Here is a 21192-nt window from a genome sequence, read left to right as displayed (position 1 = left end):
CTTGGCAATGTCTATTTGAAAGGTTTATTGAGTTTGTGAAATAAAGACAAATATAAAAAGTTTAAAATCAAGCATTTCTTAAAGTTAACACATGACAATCTTGTGTCTTGTTATGTTTTCAATTCCTTTTCATGAGCTTTCATTCAACCTAGCAGAAGATCTTCTCTGTAGGACGAACAACCTACATAAGCTTGATTCATTCCACAACTAATAAAAATTTTCTGAGGTTTTTCCACCGACTAGAAAGTTTTCATTGAAATATTTGTCTTCCATTCCTCGTCGAAACTTCAACAAATGGAAAACCCAGAGACGAGCTCCATTTTTTATTTCATACTACACGAAAGTCACACGCACCTTTTATCAGTAAACCCTTTTCAGTTTTCCTTTCACCCTGCTTCCCTTTCTGTGTCACCACCGTAGGCTTTAATTGAATCAGACTCGGGGCATTCTCTCAATACCTATCTTTCTATCTACGTAAGTCTCACTCCCCATCGATGGGTGAATACCAATAACATTGGGGCTGGCATACTAACTACATCCACAGGGATTGTAACCGAACATGACCTGCAGCAAGACTCAGTCGGTCGTTGCGTTGGTTCGGTTGATTTTTTTGGAAAGAGGCATTTCTTCTCAATTTGATGCTTTGTTTCGGCCAGTTCCCTGATGGTTTGGTGGGTTGTTTCTGCTTTTGGGTGGAAGAAGTTGCATCAATGGTTGTTGTGGGTGGTGGGTGATGTTTTCGGCAATGCTTCGGAAATCTTTGCTCGGGAAATGGTCGGAAGCGTTGAGCTTTTCTTATGGTTCGGAGTTTTCCCCTCCTGAAACCAGTGCTGGCAGAATGTTTAAAAGTGGTCCGTTCAATTATATTTTACACTAGCTGACCCGGTGTGTGTTGCATCACCTTCCAAAAATGTATAAAATTTGAAGAATCTATTTTAATTTTGTTTTTTTAGGTATCATAGGTGCTCGGCAGAACGGTCATAGAATATATTTGGTAAAATTTCATAGAACATATTTGGTACTTCTATACCAAGAAAATGGTATTGGACCCCCACTCAATTTCTTATGTATTCTATGCTAAAAAATGGTGTTTCAAAAAATCATACCTAGAACCATTTCTCGTACTCAAATATCTTCCCATGACATATTTGGTTCCATTTGTTTGATAAGTTCTTGGTTAATGAAAAACCATTTTATGTGAGCTTCTCTCTTCCCTAATTTTATCCCAAATTGAAGGAGAAAGGAGTCTCGAATAAGCACATAACCATTTATCGTATCCAAATGCCCTCCCATGTCAATTTTATTTCCATTTGCTCCGTTAGTTCTCCAGTTATGCGAAAAATTAGAACGGAGCCCCTTCCTATCCCCCCACTGCACTGGAAGGAGGCAGTAGTACCAAATATTCATAGAAACATTCATTTTAACTACTCAAATACCCTACCAAGCGAAAATTGGTTCAATTTGCTGGATAAGTTTTCGAGTGCACCCTCCCACCTTAAAAATTTCTCACAGAAAGAACAAAAGGTTCTTCAAATATCATAGAGATGTATATAAACAAGATAATTAAAAAAAATCGAAACGCACAACAGCACTCGAGGAGGAGCTTACGATATTTATGGTTCATAAACTTATCGTGAGGTTTCCTACCCTTCTTATTTTTTTTCATTTTTTATAAAATTTTATATAATGTCTTAAGAAAAACGAGAATCAAAATTTTACCTCAGGTCTGAGCTCGAAACTTTGAAAGTTGATCTCCAGAATCCTGAACCCAGGTCAGGATTCCTATTCAATTTCAGTCAATATCGTTCCATCCTGACCAACGTCTTGTAATCAATGTTATCGAAAGAATTTTAAAGTCGTCTACCAGTTGAATGACCAAACTAAAGCTTAGTTCTTTTAGAAATGGGACACTTTCATTTGCTAATAGCTCGTTAACTAGTTATTGGATATTGAAAATTTTGACAACATTTTGTTGCCTGTAAAAAGAACTAATCGACCTATTTTTTTCAAAATTTAAAATTTACGCGTTTTTGAGATATGTACGATGCAAGAGAAAAAGAAAAAAATAATTTTGCACAGTTTCCTTGAAAATACGTTATTATCAAATTGATAGCTGACAAAACCGTTGATTATTCAAAGAATTACTGAGTTTTTGTGGTGGATGAGTATGCAAACACTGTCAATAATGTCCACAAAGTTCAAATCAAGCATTGGAGAGAAGCACATGATTGGCAACGACGGTTAAGGATCATCAAGGAAGTCAAGTCTCATACCAGCATTTTTAATTTTCAATAAACGAAAAACTAAGGGTAGATCGCTGAAATGTCCAAAACAATTTTCTCCGATAAGCTGAAAGTGTTGCCTAGTGATGACTCATTGAAATCCAACCTCAAACAACCATTTTTTGATAGTTCCAAAGCTCTTAAGCTGTAAAACCGGTACCGAAAAAAAAAACGTTCAAAAATGTGGTCAAAAATAATCAAATTTGTTCATTTCGAAACAACTGTATCCATTAAAATGCTTCCAGTTTCCAGTTTCCAGAGAAGTATTGGACCAAAAAGTATCAGAAATTGAAGAAGGAGGGTGAAGCCACCTAAAATATAGATTTTACGAAGTATAAGTTGGAGAAACTGATCAATACCATGACTGAAAAAAGTGTGCGCCGGCCAAAGGGAGATACCAAGAATAAAGTCGAAATTTCTTTAACAAAAAACGGTAAATATTTTTTTTCAATTTTTTTCGTGAAAGATCATAACATTACCTTCTTTTTCTTCATAGAAAGTATTTCGTTCAAACGAATGGTTTTTTAGATACAGGCATTCGTAACTGTCCCATTTCTAAAAGAACTAAGCTTTACAATGACATTTTTGCACTCCATTCGCATCAAAAATACGATCTGCTTTCTATTTCATTAAATGGCTGTGTTGGGAGGGATTTTACGTTATAAGTTGCGCAACAGTTGAAAAAAGGAGTTGTTGGCTGAAGAAAAAGTCATCGAAAACATGATGTCGTTCATTCAACTTGGTCATGACATTTGTAAGCTTATGTCGCAGACCAAAAATCAGTATCGCATGACATAGACATGCTAGCAGTATCAAAGTCAGCTGATATTGGCTTTCTGACACTGATAATTTGCAGCTCTGTTCCTAATAGCCGTTTTTGACCAATAAGGCTGATGAGAAAGTTAAAGGCCGATGGTTGGTCAAGAAAAAGCATCCAACCCTGAAACCGCCACCTGCCGTCGGTATGGCGTACCTACAAAATCTGCCAAAAAATATTGGCGATTTGCAGCAAAACTTTTTGACATGCAGCGCCAACTGATTTTCACATACGGAACTAACAAAAGGGTGATGATAGCTGATTTTCAACACGGCAGTGAATACGAATTGTTCGTAAATTTGTGATTTATGCGGAAATAACGAAACTTCAGACACTAACAAAGACTGAATTTTGTTAGAAAACCTGAAATCAACTGGTTGCAATGCTTTTTGTTGAAACAAATAGAGTTTTGCATGTTTTTTTCGAATAAAATTAAATTAGGAAAATAAATTAGTTTCAAACTATGAAAACGCAGCATCAATTGAGATCGATTTTTGAGACATTATTAAATCATGACATGAACCCGAATGTCAAAAAAGGTCTTTAATAAAACAAAATCATTACATTGATATTTTCAAGCTGAAATTTGCTTTCAACCGATGCCCATTACGAAGCTTTTCACATCTCCAGCGGTTCAGCTCTCTTGTCTGATAATAAATGATAACGATTATTCAAACTCATATGAAATAGAGGGCTCAACAAGTCATCGGGAATTAAAAGGCTTAGATCGTGGTTATTTCCCAGTTAAGTTCTTAATATTGCGTTTATGAATCATCATATATACTCTAAATATTTAAGTTAAAGATTAAAAAATTTATTTATTATTTCATACCTTGAACTATTACTGATCATTTTACATCCCAGACCTGGATTCCTTATTCAATGCTACAATTTTATTTCTATGATGACTTTGCTGGGAACTTCTTCGTATAAAAAATACTACATAACATTTTGAATCGTTAATTTATTAATTGCTGGAGGAATGAAGTAAAGATCATGGACCTGCTATCGATCGCACTGCTGATTTTTCGCACTTTTCCATTATTCTTATTGCCTTTTAAAGCGGCTGCCAGTTCCGTAAACAATCTTTAGTCTTTAAAATGAGAATGCTTAATTTTAATTTTTTGTTCAGAAACATTTGATTCAAACTCGGCGCATATCTAAAAATGTTTCATAAATATATTAATTCAATAAATAAGTGTTGAAGATGGTCATCTTACGAGTTATTTCTTGATCATTTCTAAAAATTCAGTAGGTATTTTCTGCACTAGAAGCTGATTTCGGTTGGCAAACTGAAAAACAACATACATATATTAAACAATCTTACCCGGGTTTTAAAGGTATGAAAAATTGCGTAGTTCACTTTTTCTTACCTTATTCTATAATCCAATCTTCAATAAGTTTCATTTTAACTCCGAAATTTCTAAAATTTCTCTTTTGTTTTGGAAAATTAATACTGGCTTTGACGTTTCGATCGATAATATCATCATTTTGATCGCAGCGCCTTCTGAGTGTCGTTTCGAGCTGCAAATCGCCAATTAGAAAGAAAATGGTTGAATTTTTGTTCTAAGTGTCATGTCAGTGTGATCAAAGCTATTGTGTGATGGTAGCTACAATTAGAAGAAATTAATAGAAGCTTTACTAAAATTGACCATTTAAACTTATCTGTATTCAGTTGACTTGTGTTATATGAACTTTGAATTTTGGAAAAGCTGTAAATGTGGTAATTGGCGATTTGCAGTTCAAAACGACACTCAGAGGGCCATGTAACCAAAATGATGATGTTAGGAGCTCTTATGTCAAAACGCATATAGCTTTCCCAAAACAAATCATAATATTCAAAATTTCAGCGTTAAATATAATAATTATTAGGATTTGACGACACAATAAGGTAAGAAAAAGTAAATTACGTTGACTTGTTAAACAGTAAATCTTCTTTTTGTTTTAGATTACGGAAACTAACCACAGCTTGGGAGGTCTTCCTGTTGTAACTACATATGTTTCCAATGTAAATAGGATTTCGGAAGGAAGGTTTTCAAAAGAAGCAACTGAAACGAAATAGAGAAGTTCGAAACATCCCAGAAACGCAGATTTCGTCAATGGTAATCTTAAAATTTCGAAACAAAACTGAGTTGTTAATTCTGGAACGTTTACTTGTAGATTTCCACCGAGTTTATTAGAAAACGATTCTCATGGAAAAAGAATTTGCTGCTAAACACATTTGAATTGCAACTTATTTTGCTTTTGTCAATTCAAACGTCTACTGGCGAAATGGAGTGATAAAAATTTCAAACGAAAAAAGAACTGGATACCAACTACCCAACGATTCATTCGAAACATTGTTCAGCGTATAATTCCTACAAAGGTAAACTGATTTCTTAATTTTTCATGTACATATAACTATAGTTTTATTAACACGTAATTTCTATCCGTAGCGTCGACTTCGTCAAAAAGCTCATCAAACTTCCAAGAGAAAAAAAGTAGCTTAGGAGGAAATTTGGAAATTTACACCAGTAGATTAAAATTTCAAAATTTATTCAAATCATTTATTTTCATATTGAAGATAAAAAAAAATGATAATTTTAAGGAAAGTTGTTTAAATTTTGGGAACAAATTTAAGAAATAAACTTAGAATTTAAAAGAGATATGTGTATTTTAAATTAGTTACGCAAGTGTTCTAAAATCCTGACAAGGTCACAAATTCAAACGAATGCAAAATATGTAAAATACCCAGAATATGAAAATTAATATTAAGTATTTGGAAAAAGAGTTTATTATAAATCAATATTCCGAATTATATTTTTGGATCTTGAACTTAAAATAACCTCTGAATTAAATAATGATTAATGAATTGCATCCGAACAATCGTCATGCCACTAAGTCTTTTTTGCCAATTTTATTGGCCGAATACTGATCGTCTTTCCGTCTAGATGAAAATTCCTTGGGTTTTTATGCTATCCTTTCTTGTGCTGAATGTATGAATTGTATAGCCCACCGATTTGAAATATTGTTCCGTTTTCGTAACGTTTTCTGATGATTAAACATGTTTGTTTTGGAAAAAAGGTGTATTCTTCTGGAATGAGACTGTTTTTTCCCGATTAAGCTTCTTCTCGGTTCGAAATCAAAATCTTAAATGATTTTTAATAGAAAAATCACGAAAAAATATACTTGTAAACGCAAAAAGCATTGAAACTACTAAATTGATGATTTTCTTACATGATTCGGTCATTTTTATTTTTTGTAATTTAACAGTTTTTTCAAAAATATCATTTTTAGGAACAATTTGTATTCGCAGCCGTGTTAAAAAACAGCTATCGTCACCCTTTTGTTAGTTCCATAAGTGAGATCCAGTTGGCGTTGCATGTCAAACAGCTTTGCTGCAAATCGCCAATTGGCGATTTGCAGTTCAAAACGACTCTCAGAGGGCCCTGCGATCAAAATGATGATGTTAGGGACCCAAGTGTCAAAACAAGTAGTAGTTTTCCAAAACACATGACAATTTTTGTGAATTTTTCAGTTAAACAAAACATTTAGCCAATTGGGATTGGAGAATATGATAAGAAAAAGTGAATTCTTTAATCGCTTATACTTTTCCAAACGTTTTCATTATTTATACTTCAATAATTTTTAGTTTTCCGGAAAACAAAGATTATGTCTAAACTTGCAGCAGCTTGGAAGGCCTACCCGGAGAAAGAGTGTTTTAAGTTCCGCTTTAAAACAGCAAAGGTTCACGAAAAGGAAAGATTTTTTCAATAAACGACCTGGAAATTATTTATAAGAAACTTTCGGACGAAGATTCTTTAGCTCGTGATATTTTATTCATTTTTGGCAAGTTCGTTTTCATAAAATATTTCTTAAAAATTTATTTTAGATACGTTTCAAGTTTCAGGTAAAAAATAGGTTTGATCAAACGGATGGAACCGATTAGGAACTGCGTTGGAAAAGGATGACTTGTTCTTCTAAGGAATTAAAAAAAGGTTTCTCGAATCGGCCTGAAAGAATCAGTAACACAGTCATAAACAAGCATGTCGAACTGGCCTTTTGCGAGCCACATGTGACCCAGAGTTTTTCAGTTATCATTTATATTTTGGTAAAATAGTTAATAAATATTCTTGAAGTATTTTCTTCTTCAAATCTGCATTCTTTGCTTGCAATCATGCAATTTTTTTCACGCAACATAAATCTTGTATAGGTTTGGCACACCATGGCGCTGTTTTTTTTTTGTCCATTTTTGTCTTACCCCACGCTTGAGCAGCATCAGTGCAAGACATATATTCTACCTTCCGGAACCTACAAGAAATAAATTTGTGTTGAAATCCAGCCATTAGATTGAGTTTAACCTTTAAATTTTTCAAAAAACAGCAAACAAGCGATGATATGTTTGCTCTTTCCTGTTTCTGCTTTGCAGCTACAGCTCAAAATCCATAAAGAAATGGAGTGTGTGAGTTTAAGCTGAATTTGATTTGGCACGGCGTTTGGATGTGATTTTTGTGTAACATATCCTATAAGCTTTATAAATTCATCCGTCTTCTTATGGTAGCCGATTAATAGTACGTGATTGGCTTCAAAAACTGCTGACACTTCTCGGATTGGCCGGACAGAATCTCTAACGTAGTCAAGCACATCCACCATGTCGATTTCTATCGGAATAGCTTCGCCTTGGTTTGAACCTTAAAAAGTCACAAATGTTTTTTATTAAAACATCACATAAAAACTAAATCTTCCTATGCAAAAACTATCAGGACTAGTAAATCGAAGATTTTCTTACCCGATTCTGCCATATTTACTGTCCGAAATTCGCTAGTTTCTGCAAAAACCACAATTTTGAAAGCAACTCCCATTGACTGATGTGTTAATAATCAGCTATCATCACCCTTTTGTTAGTTCCGTAACTGAAATCTAGTATGCGCTGCATGTCAAATAGCTTTGCTGCAAATCGCCAATGCTGAATCAAATAATTTCTGTTTCAGTCGTTTCACCATCAGAGTACACTGCCACTGGTAGGCAGAAGCGTCGTTTTACGAGCAAAAGTGAGAAAGTGATGTAAACATGTAATGAACCGGTCTAACGATATTATAACATAACTGACAGCCTTTTTAGCAACCAACGCGCCACCTGTTGCACAATAGCTTAATATTCTTGTCTTGGGAGGGTGCCAGTATAAGTTCAACCCACTGATAAATTCCTGGATACCTATGCCTGCAAAAAACAGATTCTTTTGTCCTCGGGAGCTTTTAGTGCTACCTTGGCTTGGCTTGGCCTCTGAGACAATGAGGTTATCACTTCCAAAGGGAACACTGAGTAGATCAAACGGGTTGTATCGCTAGTGTCCTCTTTAAAAAACGTGCTCACAAGTAGTGACATCACTCGGTGCGATCGTTGCTAGTGCGTTTTGGCGCGATCACTAAACGTGAGTTTAACTAGAGTCAGTTTAGTACATGTACATTCTCTTGTTTGACATATACAGTGATTGGCTAGGACTTACAGCTAGATATAAAAGTCGCCAACTGGAGGATAGAACTTAGCAGTTCAGGTAAAACGCTTTTGAAGCTAAATATAAGAACTCATTGTAAAACACCACGTTGTCCAGGTTCTAAAACCCACACAATTGCGGGTCCAGGTGTGGATCCAGGTGTGGGCCCAGCCGAGACGAGGTGCACTTGGCCTAAGCATTTCCTGCCGCCACGTGTCTCGCGGATCTCTTGCAGATCGATAAGGTCGTTCGTAGCCGACAACTGGTGAGCTCAGAAAAACCAAAAACTTAATCTACTCAAAAAATTGTAACAAAATTATGGGGGCCCTAAGAAGAAGGCGCAATAATATGTACATGAGCACTAAGACGTGACTTCGTCTTTTTTCAATGAGGTGTTCTCATTCGAAGTAATCGCGATAGTTGTTTTCCGTATATATCGTTATGTTGTTGAATTGGATTTAAAGAATCGGTTTTCTTAGCAGGTCTTGTTCCTAGCCTTTCCCATTTTACCTGAACTTTAACTTGGCAAACGACAGTTGGGTTGGCAAGATTGACGAAGTGGTTGAGCCACAATTTGAAACCCGTCGTGGGAGCGAGTCTTTAGCCGGTCAGTGACCTTGTGTCAGCAGCCTTGCATTTTATGAGTGGCGCCTTTAAGTTGTTGACCTTGCTGGAACACTACACTACTTCCGTTACGCACATATAAACTATGTAGTCTACGTTACGGTTGACGAAATAAATAAACTAAACTAAACTAAACTAAACTAAAAGTAAACACATAAGTTATAAAGATCTCACCAAATTAGTGTCGCCAACAGCGTTATCCTTGAACCGAGTGCCTCTTATTGCATCAGATAAATGAATCAGTCCTTTCCCAGCTTGTCAAACAAACAGCTGATTTCTCATTGTTTACAAGTTGACAACCTGTGGTCCGCTGAATAACAACAATAAGGTTACTAGATTGCCCGATTTTATCCGAGTTTTCCCGGATATTTTGTAAAAAAATTTGGGAAAAGTCCGGCCGGTCAGACCCGGATTTATTCACTTTGTTTGATAAACCAAACTAAAAAAAACACAACGAACATCTTCAAAACGAAGTTTTATGAGCAAGTTTTGTTAAAATAGTATTGAAACGTTTTTGGGAGCCTAAAATACGATTTAAAATCTGGCGATGAGTTTAAATGAAAACATTTTTTTAAATTTTTTTAAATTGTTTTTTTTTAAGTAATTTCTGGGTTTTGACAAAATTTGCCCGGATATTGGCCGGATTTATGGTCGTCACTTTTGAAATCAAATGCCCGGATTTTGCCACGTTTTTATATAAAACTAGCTGACCCGGTAAACTTCGTTTTACCCGTTCCTTAATAAATCGTTGGAAAATGTTTCCAGTTCTTTAACTACTTCGTGCTCGTGAATCAGTTTTCGTGAAAATCGTCTTCAAGCTGTTCCAGTTTTGTTCCGTTTCTAGTTGATTTTGTATAGTAGCCCGCCTTCCATAGAAAGTGAGATTCTTGAAATTATTATACAAATCATCTCTGACTCGAAAAACCCTCGAATACCAAATTTTAGTTCATTTCGACCGACCATTCATACGTGATGTTGTAACAAAGAAAACGCCTCCATTTTTATATATAATATTGCCTGGTTTGTCCGGCCCGGATACGTGCTGAAAAAATTCTGGAAACCTTAAACGTTAAGCATGTTCAGTGACCGCGCTGTATCTAAATGTGTTTTAGGGGAGAAGCGGGCTATATGCGCCTATTAAGCAGAACACTGATTTAATCAAATATCACATGGAATATGTGTACAAAAACAATATACACTTGTGCAGGCATCTGTTTTCTATACAATGGAGTTATTTTTATGTTAAAATTTTCTTCTGTTTCCAAGAAAACGATTTTATTGTAAGTGTTGTCTAAAATGCCGAACCGCAAACCGTGTGGGCTAAATGCGCCTATTTATGTTTTGAACAAAATTTCTGTTTTTTGGGCAATATATCTGTATAATTTCATTGAAACTGCTAGAAAGTAATAATTTCCGTACGACAAAGCTGAAGTTTTATAAAAATCTTTGCATATTATAATTTTATGGAATAAAACAAAAGTTAGGGTTGCCATACTATGGAGGCAGTTCATCCATGAGAAAAACTTTATCAAATTTGTTTTTAGATCTTCAATTCTCTCTTAAGATGTTATTCAGAGCTTAAATTTGAAGGTTCAGTGATAAAAATCATTTATTTATTCTATTTAACCTGTTATTTTAGGATGGAGGCATTTTACAAACATGATGGGGGCATACAAAAACACTCTATTATTCCACTAAATAATCATTATTAAACGTCCACAAAAGCTGAAATATATTGAATTTTTTAAGCTCATTTGAGTAAGAAACAAAAACCATCCTAGTTTTTGTTTTTAACTTCTTTACGTATAGTTTTTAAAATTCGAAATATTATATCAAAATTTATCAAAACCTTGTATGATTTTTTAAATTTTTTTGAGTTTGTAAATTCATAAAAATTTTTCTTGCCTTATGTTCTAAGCGTATCACCCTCAAAATGCATTGGTCAGATAAGCTGTCTAGTCAGCCATTTCATCAAACAGTCGTAGGGTCATTTAACCCGATAGGCCCATTTAGGAAACCTTTCCCCTACGTAAAAATCAAATGCAATTTAAACAATAATCTGCTGTGTGACAGCGGCATAACGAATACTGCCACTAGGATACTGGCATCAATGGTGGTCTCATTGTTTTTTTGCTATCTGTTAATAATAAATCAGTGATTCAAAATTATAGAAGAATATGATCTAAACTTCATCATTTATATCTGTTACACCAAGCGCAAAATAAGTGTATTTGACAAGTGTTCAGTCCCTTCTATCTTTGTATTGGTAACAGAATTTTGTGGGGGTAAATGCCGTTTCATAAACAGATATTTAATTTTCAAAAGTCCATCATGGTAATTCAATCATTCAAGACGTTAAAATATCGTTTTCATGTTAAAAAAAAATGTAAAAAAAATGGTTGAGGTTGTAGAAAGGCTTTAAAATTCCTACTAAATCAAGTTTTTGATCAAATTTGTATCGCATGTTGACAGTCATATGCTGTATCTTTGGCAATTTTTATTGAAAATATTGGAATTTGGTTCAAAGTTGTAAAAATGTTTGATCTAGTATCTGGCCAAGTTTCGTAAAAATCGGTCAACGCGATAAAAAATTGTGTCGGCTTAAAAAACGAACACACACATATAGGATCTCAGTGAAACTTCATGTTTCTTTGAAGAGATCGAAATTCGACTTAAGACTAAAGCGTACATCTTTCAAGGATATAATGACTAGCATTGTACTTATGCTAACACCACCAGCCCAGAGGTTCATTATCGCCCAACAGACGATTTGATTCTTTTTGCACAAATATTTGTATCGTAATCAATGTTTTCTGGGTTATTTTTCACAAAATCAAAATTGATAACAAAAATTGTTGTAAATGTTGGAACTTCATTCGAACTTATTTATTCGCATTAAGTATTTACAAAAATAACATTGAACTTAAGTTTAATTATTATAATATCTCATTCATGCGTCCAACATCAACTTTTAATTCTTGTTTTAGGTAAATCTGAGTTTTTGCGAACCATATTTTTCCTAAATTTTTACAATGATTATTCAAACATGCCCGGCTTAAACCGAGCAATCTGTATTATTTAACTTAAATCCAACTTGTTGTTTTTGAATTATTTCGAAAAAAACAAATGTTGGTATTTCTAAACAAAATTTTGAACTCTTACACAATAAACAAGTAAAGAAATTTTTAGCTAAACATTCAGAAATGAATATTTCTTAACCGTTCGGTAATTTATGTTTTTTTCTTAGCAAACTTATCCAAAATATAAAACACGTTTTTTAAATAAATTTTTATTAACTTTAAATGAATAAATATTTAAATTTTTGGAAGAGATAAATCACCGTAATTTATGTTTGTTACTTAATTTATCGACCTATGAGCTCATTTTCACCATTTTTCGTTTCTTCTAACTTTCTATCCGTCTAAAAAAAATCTTAACCTTAAGATGTTCTTGCCAAAAAGGACATCACTTTCCATCGATAAAGCCGATAAATTGAGTAATAAGAATTTTGTGAAAAAATTTTTTTTATGTTTATCAAAATTATCAATTTGTTGTTTAATTAATAACCTGATTCAGTTTAAACGTTGGTATTTGTTCCTTTTCAACTTTTTGAGAACTTTGCTGTTAAAATAGTTTTCCTTGAACATTTTTTTTGTGGAACTTGTACCAACATTGAGATTAGAAAAGAGTACTGCGTCAAAAATTTTGACAACTTAATTAAATGAATTCTGTATCTAAGAATTATCTTTCAAAATTTTGTACATCGAATTTAGACATTATTCTGATCGTGATTCTTTAGTCATCAATTAAAAGGTATTTTTTCTCAAAAACATCTTGTTTATGAACCAACTGCTGTCATATCTGTAATATTTGCAAGATTGACCAAAACCTAGTTTATTTTTAAGAAATTATTGTGTCTGATCAATTCTTCAAAATTTATGTTCAAATGAATAAGTTGCCCTGATTCTCAAAAACTCGTATTTTTTGAAAGTACAAAAGCGTTTTTTTTGTTAATTTCAACGGATATGTTCTTGAGTTTCGTTTAGTAGAAAATAATAAGTGTTTTTTAACTATAGCGCCACTACACCGAACAATTTACCATCTGTTAACTATTACATTTTTTTTGAATTCCTGTACAACCCTGTCCAAAAAACTAAAGAAAATTGACGATTTCCACAAATGTGATGTAGGCGTTATTAACCCAAAAGGTGCTTTATACAAATTCCAATTTGATCAGTTGAGATGATTAAAAAGTTAACCAGTTTTTATTTTAGTTTAATAAAAAGGTAAGATAAAATAGCCATTGAAAGTTAAAGAAAAAACATAGATGTTGACGTTTGCTTTTCAGTGGTTGTACTTTCAAATCAGAAAAATAAAATGAAAGCATATAAATAAAAACATTTAACAACTTTATTCGTTAAGCATGACAAAAATTGGTATGCATGAAAGAAATTAAAATTTCAAAAAACAAGTCACCTATCATGTTAGAAAACCTCCATAGAAAACATTTGCTCAGGATATAAAGCTTTTCCACTCTCACGTCAAGATAGAAAAAGCCAAGCTTTATCCCGCCTCACAAAAAGCTCACATTGGAAGTTTGAAGCTGCAAGAGAGGAAAATTGGAAAGCTTTCTTTCGTTTATCTTGTTCTTGAGGGACAGAACTCAAAAGCGGGAAGCGCTTTGTCTAAATTTCTTGCTGGATTTTATTTGTTAGACAACATATTCAAAGGTTTTTTTTTTATATTAGTTCTTTCAATTACATCTCCCTTTTTTCAAAGGGGCCACTTTTCTCTGGTCTGTTTAAAACAAATAAAAAATTATGGAATGATTCCGAAATGGAAAAAAAATCCTTAACTGTTTGATGCTTTGAATTTTAGAATATATGTCAACGTTTCATATGTAGTCCCTTAATTATAATCAGAGTTTTCTTTCAAAATAAACAAACACCCATTCAATAAACTACAACAAATGTGTCTATATTTCTGCAATTAAGATCAACACCTATCAAAGTTTGCTTGCTCACTAAAACATCTATGTTTGTATGTATGTTTGTATGTTTTAAATGGTCTACACTTTTGGAAAACTAGTTCGATTGTACTACAATGATAACAAACTTTTTCCTCCGTTTTCTTATCACTAAGCTCTAATACTTTTGGTCTACGATTGCTTGCCCGGTTTCGAATTAATGTTGTTTTGGGTTTTATCTTGTAAAGGTTTGAAAACTCAAAATAAAAAAGCGTTTTTTTTCTGATGGATCAAATAGCTTGCGTGATATTGAAAATCCAATTTTACAGGATACTTAAAAAACAAATGTCAAAATAATTAGTTTGAATCTGCCAAAAACTTCAAAGTTCAAGAAATTTTTTGTAAAAGGAATGTTTTTTATTATCTTTCTAAAGAAAATAAAATCACTCTATTTTATTATTAGAAAAACTGAAATGTAAAAAAAAAATGACTGGAACTTTGTAAACTATTCTTTTTAAATTGAATCGTTGTTAACATGCTTTGAACTTTTTTTTATAATCAAACTTTTTGTGTAAAACGGTTTCTAACCGACAATTTCATGTAATTAATAATGAACTGTATAGCAAAATCAGAGAGAATACAGTCAGACCCATAAAAATGCGAAAATTTTAGCAGTCTATTTTAGTTTGTTTTTGACATTTTTAAAAGATTTTTTTATATGTGTGTTTTAGTTCCAACCTTCATCTGCCAATTCACTTTAAGAATGCAGTAGTAAAGTATACGCTATATAGGCAAGATATACACACATCAGGTAGTGATCAGTTCGTTTCTAATCCAAAAATATCCAAGCAAATTTCAGCGGCTGTAGGATTAGATTTTGAGGTCATTTTTTAATTTTGCAACCTCTGGGATCTAAACAGCTTCGTTTTTGTTCAAAACTCATCCATGATTTTTTTCCGGATTTTTAAGTTATGTTTACATGCATAAATTTGAACTTTTAGGTTTGTATAAGAAAATTGAATATTTAGTATCTACTGAAAAATCAACAACATTTGTGTTTCTTCTGTGGAACCGAGCCTGCTTTTGGTTTTCGTGCCAATTTATAAATTCTTCAAAGGAAATTATCCACTGGATAACTTTGTGGAAGACCGTAACTTCGTATCTTATTAGACGGAAAAATTATAAGCTGTTTAACAGAGGTATGTCTTTTGGCATTGAAAAACAATAAATTCAATTGACATCATTGCTTGTGCCACGCGTAGTATTGCAAGAAAAGAAGTCATGCAATATTTCGCTAGAAACGCAGTAGTGATGTTAATTGAATTTATATAACAGCTCATAACTTTTTGCCTAAAAAGATACGAAGTTACGGTCTTCAACAAAGTTGTTCAGCGGAAAATTTTCCTTGGAAAAAGACAGAAGAGAAGATGTAATTTAGAACGGAAATGTACACATCGAGTGATTGTTTCTTAATATGTTTAACTATATGCCTTCTTATTATTATAAAAAGGATTTTAAATCAATTTTAAATGATGAAAAGCGTTTTCGAACTTTGATCACAGATTTTCGCATTTTTGTGGGCCATACTTGTTTAGAAGCATCAAAATTGTAGTTCAACCTACATTTGAAGTAGATCTAGAATAATCTAGAATAATCTAGAGATTATTTTGCTGTTTAAATTTGTTTTTTTCATCAAACGTTTTAGTTCTGTTCAGAATTTACATATCTTGCCCATTTCACTAATAGGGGGTATTTTGTGGGTGCTCATTTTTGTTCAGTTAACATTTTTTGTGACCCCAACTGTACATCGATACCTTAAATTGCAACTAGCTAAATTACCTGGGAGTTTGACTGTCGCTAGTATCGCTTTAAACCAGTTTCGTTTAAATGCGTTAGATTTGAGATACTTTGATTTAACAGTTTATTTTGACCATACAAACTAACATTGAAATTTTCTATCTTAAGGTACTATTGTAAAAACTACGCCCATTCAGATCCGATCCTCAAACTTGCTCATAGTCTCTATTCTCTCAGTAACTTCAAACCACCCAAAATATCGAACGATCGCAATATGTGATCGAACACCCTTATTTTCACCTTTACCCCTACATTTTATGCTCATCCCTCGATCCATCTGTTTTACCCACTTACATAGATACTTCTGTATAATCCTACTGTTTACATAACACTAAGGACGACGACCACGGATCGGAATAAATTAACAATCATCGTCGGTAATTTCGTAGCTGCCCCGGAAGTCGCTCAGTGGCGTCACCTGGGTGCTGGAGGGGGTTAACAGCGGTGCTCCCTGGAGTGAAATGGCCAACGGTAGGGCTGACGGGGTACATAGGCTGATGGTTCCCCGGCTATCGGTCACCGATCGGTATCGGGAGGGGCGACCGGATCTGAAAACAAAAATGTCAGAATTAGTTGTTATAATAAGATAATTTACAGTTTTTCTGATAACTTCAAATATTAATAACACTGATGAACTAACCTTAAATTAAAAAACTAACAAGTAATAAAAAAAATCATTTTAATCTTTTATTTTGTTCGTTCAACATCAAGGAGTGCCACATTGAAACGCCTGATTACTGCTTTGTTAGTCTCCGTTTTTTAATTGATATGTACTTCAAATTTGATTCTCAGACAATATAAAACTAGAATGATTCATTTATATGTCATTCAAAGTCTAAGAAAAAAATCGAGATAAAAAATTCCAATTAAAAAAAAAAACAACCACGATGAAATTGCAACACAATGAAATTGCTCTAACTTTTCAACCGTTGGGTAAAATTTAATAAAAATTTGGGTGGATTTAGTTCATAGTGCAATGTTTACATCCTGCAAGTGTTAAAGTTCTGTGATCCAAACTCGCGTGAATGGAGTCGAAAGAACAGCTCGTGCGTGATAAAATCTTGCGTTTCGAGGAACGATTTACCACCGATCGGAAGCCCAGAAGTGAAGGAAAAAGTATTCCGTAAAACACCATAAATCACAACCGCGTACTTGGGGCTTTCAACCGAAACCCGAACGCCTCCGTTCGGGATGTGAGCTGCACCTGAGTTGAAGTTTTGTCCAGAAGGCCTAAACTAAGGCTGGGCTTCGAACGTTTAAAATACCCTAATCTCGACGAGAAGCAGAACAAGTCCGCCAAAACCCGTGCCAGGAAGTTGTACCTCAACATGCCGACGAAAGTTTGAATGCTGCATTATGGACGACGAAACATATGTGAAGGCCGACTTCAAACAGATCCCCGACAACCTGTTTTTCATGGCCAAGGATAAGTCAACGTTCCGGAGTATGTCCGCACTCAGAAGATGTCCAAAATTGGGAATGAATTCCTGGTTTGGCAAGCCATCTGCACGTGCAGGAAGCGGAGTGCACCTTTTGTAACCCAGGGCACGATGAACGGACAGGTGTACAAGAAAAAGCGCCTCCAGAAGCGGCTGCTTCTTCTCCTGAAGACTCTCAACGTCCCAACAATCTTTTGGCCGGATTTAGCCTCATGCAACTACTCGAAGTACAGTACCGTTCATAAATGTATAGAAATTGGAAGCACGTGAACTGTCACTTCGACTTTGAACTTCCATAACTTTTTACTCTGATGATATTTTTTGATCGAATTTTTTGCATTAGATAGATCAACTATCACACTGTTATATCACAAAATTGGAGCTTTCTGGGGTTTGTGTGGCCTGAGAAACAGTAATTCTACGAAAATCGGACTTTTTGGACTTTTTTCATTCAAACTGCAATATCTCTAGAACTAAGCTACATTTTTTATTGAAATTTTGCTGAGTGATTGTTGAAATATGAAGCTCGCATGTCTGAAGTTTTTGAAAAGTTCTATCGATGAGATCAAAAGTTACGCGAGGTGCAATATTTCAGGCATGGATCTAGAAATGCGATTTCTATAGAATTTTGGACGTTTATGGAAGTTCAAAGTTGAAGTGACAGTGCGCGTGCTTCCAATTTCTATACAATTATGAACGGTACTGTATGTGCTGAAGTGGTATGTGGAAATAAGGTCAATTTCGTGCCGAAAGTGTTCAGCCCTCCCAACACTCCGGAGCTCCGCCTTATCGAGAAGTACAGGGCGATTATGAAGCAGCACCTTCTTAAACGACCTTAACAGAATTAATTTGTTTTCACTGTGAACATTGTGCTGTTTTTGATCGTTTTGATTAAACACGCTCATTTTTTTGATCATTTATTGTTAAAAAATAACAATTTTAAGGTTTTCTATGCACAACATATGGTTACTTTTCAAAAAAATTCTGAAGTATAATTTAGATCTGCTTCTAGTTCCCATGCAACAACCAAGAAATTGAAAATTTTATCTGCAAACGAAAGAACTTTTTTTCTGGCAGTTTAACATTTTGCTGTCATTCTTCCCTATACCCCAAAAGAACTTTTATCGTGTCAGCCATTTTAACAAAAATCTTCTACGTAGCCAAGTTAGTTTTAGTTCCTTTTTCAATTGTACAGAATTTTTATCAAAATGACTATCCAAAAGTTGTTTTAGTACCGATCCCTGATGCCTGCAGGTAATCGTTGCCGGAAGTTGTTTAGTCGCAAAACCGTTAATCCGGCACTTCATCGCATGAATTGGTTAAAAATCAGATTCCCAGCAAACATGAAATCGGATCAGAAATGCTGTGTTGCGAATCGTAATTCCAACTGCGTAGTGAATAGATCGTATAAACTGTCGTCTAAAGTCATTTTTAATCGGATATGAGTTTATTGATTATTTTTTTTTTTTTTAATTTTCTGCATAATTCAATTCTTATTCCAATTTAAACATCGAAAGAAAACAGACCTGAGCCTACAGGATAGTCCGGAAACAAATCACTGGAGAAAGCCGTTGCGAGCCTACAGTACAATTTGACAGGTGTTTTCCTGAGCTGTTTTGCTGTCCTGAAATCGTCCTGTTATTTTAGCTGTTGAAATTACAGGACGAAATCCTCCCGAAACACAGGAGAAAAGATTAAGTGTGCAGGATCCATTTTGATTAATGGTGCAGTCTTTGGTTTTCCTACGCCTCCTATGCTTCTAGACATCAGACATTCCACCTGGAATCTCTTGTTTTTCAAGCTTATTCGTGGCATTCAATTGTTAATTATTCTAGATTGAAAAAAAAAAGTTTCATTATTCATTATTATTCTTCTTTGGGCTAGCTAATTGTCCTTGCTAGTATTTCTGTTTCATCAAAAAATCTAAGATATATCTCACGAATAATTTACAGGCTCACTAACTGAACAAAACTCATCTTCCAAGATATTCAGAAAACAAATCTGTCTACTATACATTTGAGTTAGTAAAAGATGACAAATCAAAGCCATGACATTGTTTTCGTTTCACTTTCTTGATTTAAATTTGCGTTTCAAGCTTTTTATGTCTATGCCTCATTCAGTACTATATGATTGCTTTCAAATCAGATTTAGAGTTCTGACCAGAAGAAGCTTTTAAACTATAATATGTTCTGATTTTTTTAAAACAACATTGTCGAAAACATAAGAATCTCTTCACAAATCTCTAGGCTGAATGAACGAGTGTTGAAGTAGCATGGACTATCCCATAAACAGGCGATTTAACCACTTAGATAGGATTGGTCGATCTTGGATCGATCTCTGCGAGATCGATCTTTTGAACTCAAATTTACGATTTTTTGGATCGATTCATTAGCCTTGGAAAAATTGATTAAATCGGTTTATTTTCGATCCGATCTTTCGATCTTTTGAAGTGTTTTTTTCTTTATATTTCGGAGAGTTCGAGATTCAATTTCGAGCAAAATGTTGATTCCTGCACCATCCTAAAGACTGCTTTTCATTATTGATGCTTCCATGCCAATAAAATTGTGGTGGGCCGCTTTATATGAAAAAAAAAAAAAATAAGACCGACATGATTGGTAGTGTTTTATTATTTCTATTCTCTCAAGGAACACAAGAACTATTATGAAAAGCTCATGGTTTAACTTCCTATCGAAACCATCGAGTCTCATCAAGGTTTCCAAAATCACAGAATAATCTGTAATTTCACAGATTTTTTACCAAATTTTCGTCACCAAATTTGTGTCACAGATCACATAATTTTAAATGTTTCACAAAATGCAGAGAGTTTATGTGTATTGTTCATACTTTTGAAACTATGAATACTAAAAAACGATTCAATTGGTAAATTTTTTTATTTGACATTTCCATGAAATTCATGGCAACATCATCACAGAAAACCGTCATAGAAAACACAGAGTTACAGAATTCTATTTGTCAAAAACACATTATTTTTCGGAAGCCTTGGCTTATAGTCGAAACTCGGTAAAATGCTGATCAGCAATAAAAATGAGATCTCAACAAAAAAGTATTTCTAGAAAAATAAGGCGTTCAGTTTTATATTCATATTTGAAATTATTCATTCCTCAAATGAATATTTTCATATTTTCTCTACTCTTTATAAAAATTATACATGAAAAATTTGGATACTTAAAGAATTGAATATGAGCCTTCGAGATGATAGCCAAACACGTTACCTTTCTGTCAGGATCTGGGACTGAATTCATGGTATTTTCGGTTTTTCATATGTCATTTACATTCAACCAAAGTCATGAAAAGTTAATCATGACGATGTTCAATTTGAAAACATATTTTTTACTGTTCATATGTACATTTGATATTCAAATGTATGATATTTTCTGTCATTTTTCACTATTTACTTCAGTTTAAAGCAGCCCTCAGGCTATACCCCTCTTTAACAACAATTTAAAAGATCGATCTTGTAGAGATCGATCCTTTGGCTTTGATTTTTTAGGTGGATCGATCCTGGAACCCTTCAGCTGGATCGATCTTGTGAATCGATCATTTCCAGGAGATTGAACAATCCTACACTTAGAACCTATGCTCCTAATCTCCTCAAATTCTTAAGTTGTCTATTGGAACGTCTATCCTGCTCTGTAGAGATCGATACTAGGAACAATAATGAATGACTGATTCATGATTTGTGCATGCTAGTTATTTTCCATTAAATTTTCTAC

The 21192-nt window shown here is 33.9% G+C and overlaps 1 protein-coding gene and 1 long non-coding RNA gene across 5 annotated transcripts in view; both read right to left on the bottom strand.

Moving 5' to 3' along the window:
• Positions 1–3963: 3963 nt before the first annotated feature.
• LOC129751331 (uncharacterized) lies at positions 3964–4567 on the bottom strand. The gene is made up of 3 exons (XR_008738674.1): positions 4473–4567; positions 4320–4391; positions 3964–4259 (listed from the first exon to the last, which is right to left on the bottom strand). It is a non-coding gene; the product is annotated as an uncharacterized LOC129751331 (long non-coding RNA).
• A 9585-nt stretch (positions 4568–14152) lies between these two features.
• Positions 14153–21192, bottom strand: part of LOC129754293 (uncharacterized) — a 107290-nt gene continuing 100250 nt past the window's right edge. For all 4 annotated transcript variants that reach the window (XM_055750260.1, XM_055750261.1, XM_055750259.1 and 1 more), the window contains one exon: positions 14153–16567. In XM_055750260.1, coding sequence (XP_055606235.1) covers positions 16381–16567 — 187 coding nt within the window. In that variant the 3' untranslated portion in view covers positions 14153–16380. The remainder of the gene's footprint in view (positions 16568–21192) is intronic.

Source organism: Uranotaenia lowii, chromosome 3, assembly GCF_029784155.1.
Source record: "Uranotaenia lowii strain MFRU-FL chromosome 3, ASM2978415v1, whole genome shotgun sequence".
In the NCBI taxonomy this organism is placed as follows: domain Eukaryota; kingdom Metazoa; phylum Arthropoda; class Insecta; order Diptera; family Culicidae; genus Uranotaenia; species Uranotaenia lowii.
This window is presented reverse-complemented; position numbering and strand designations above follow the sequence as displayed.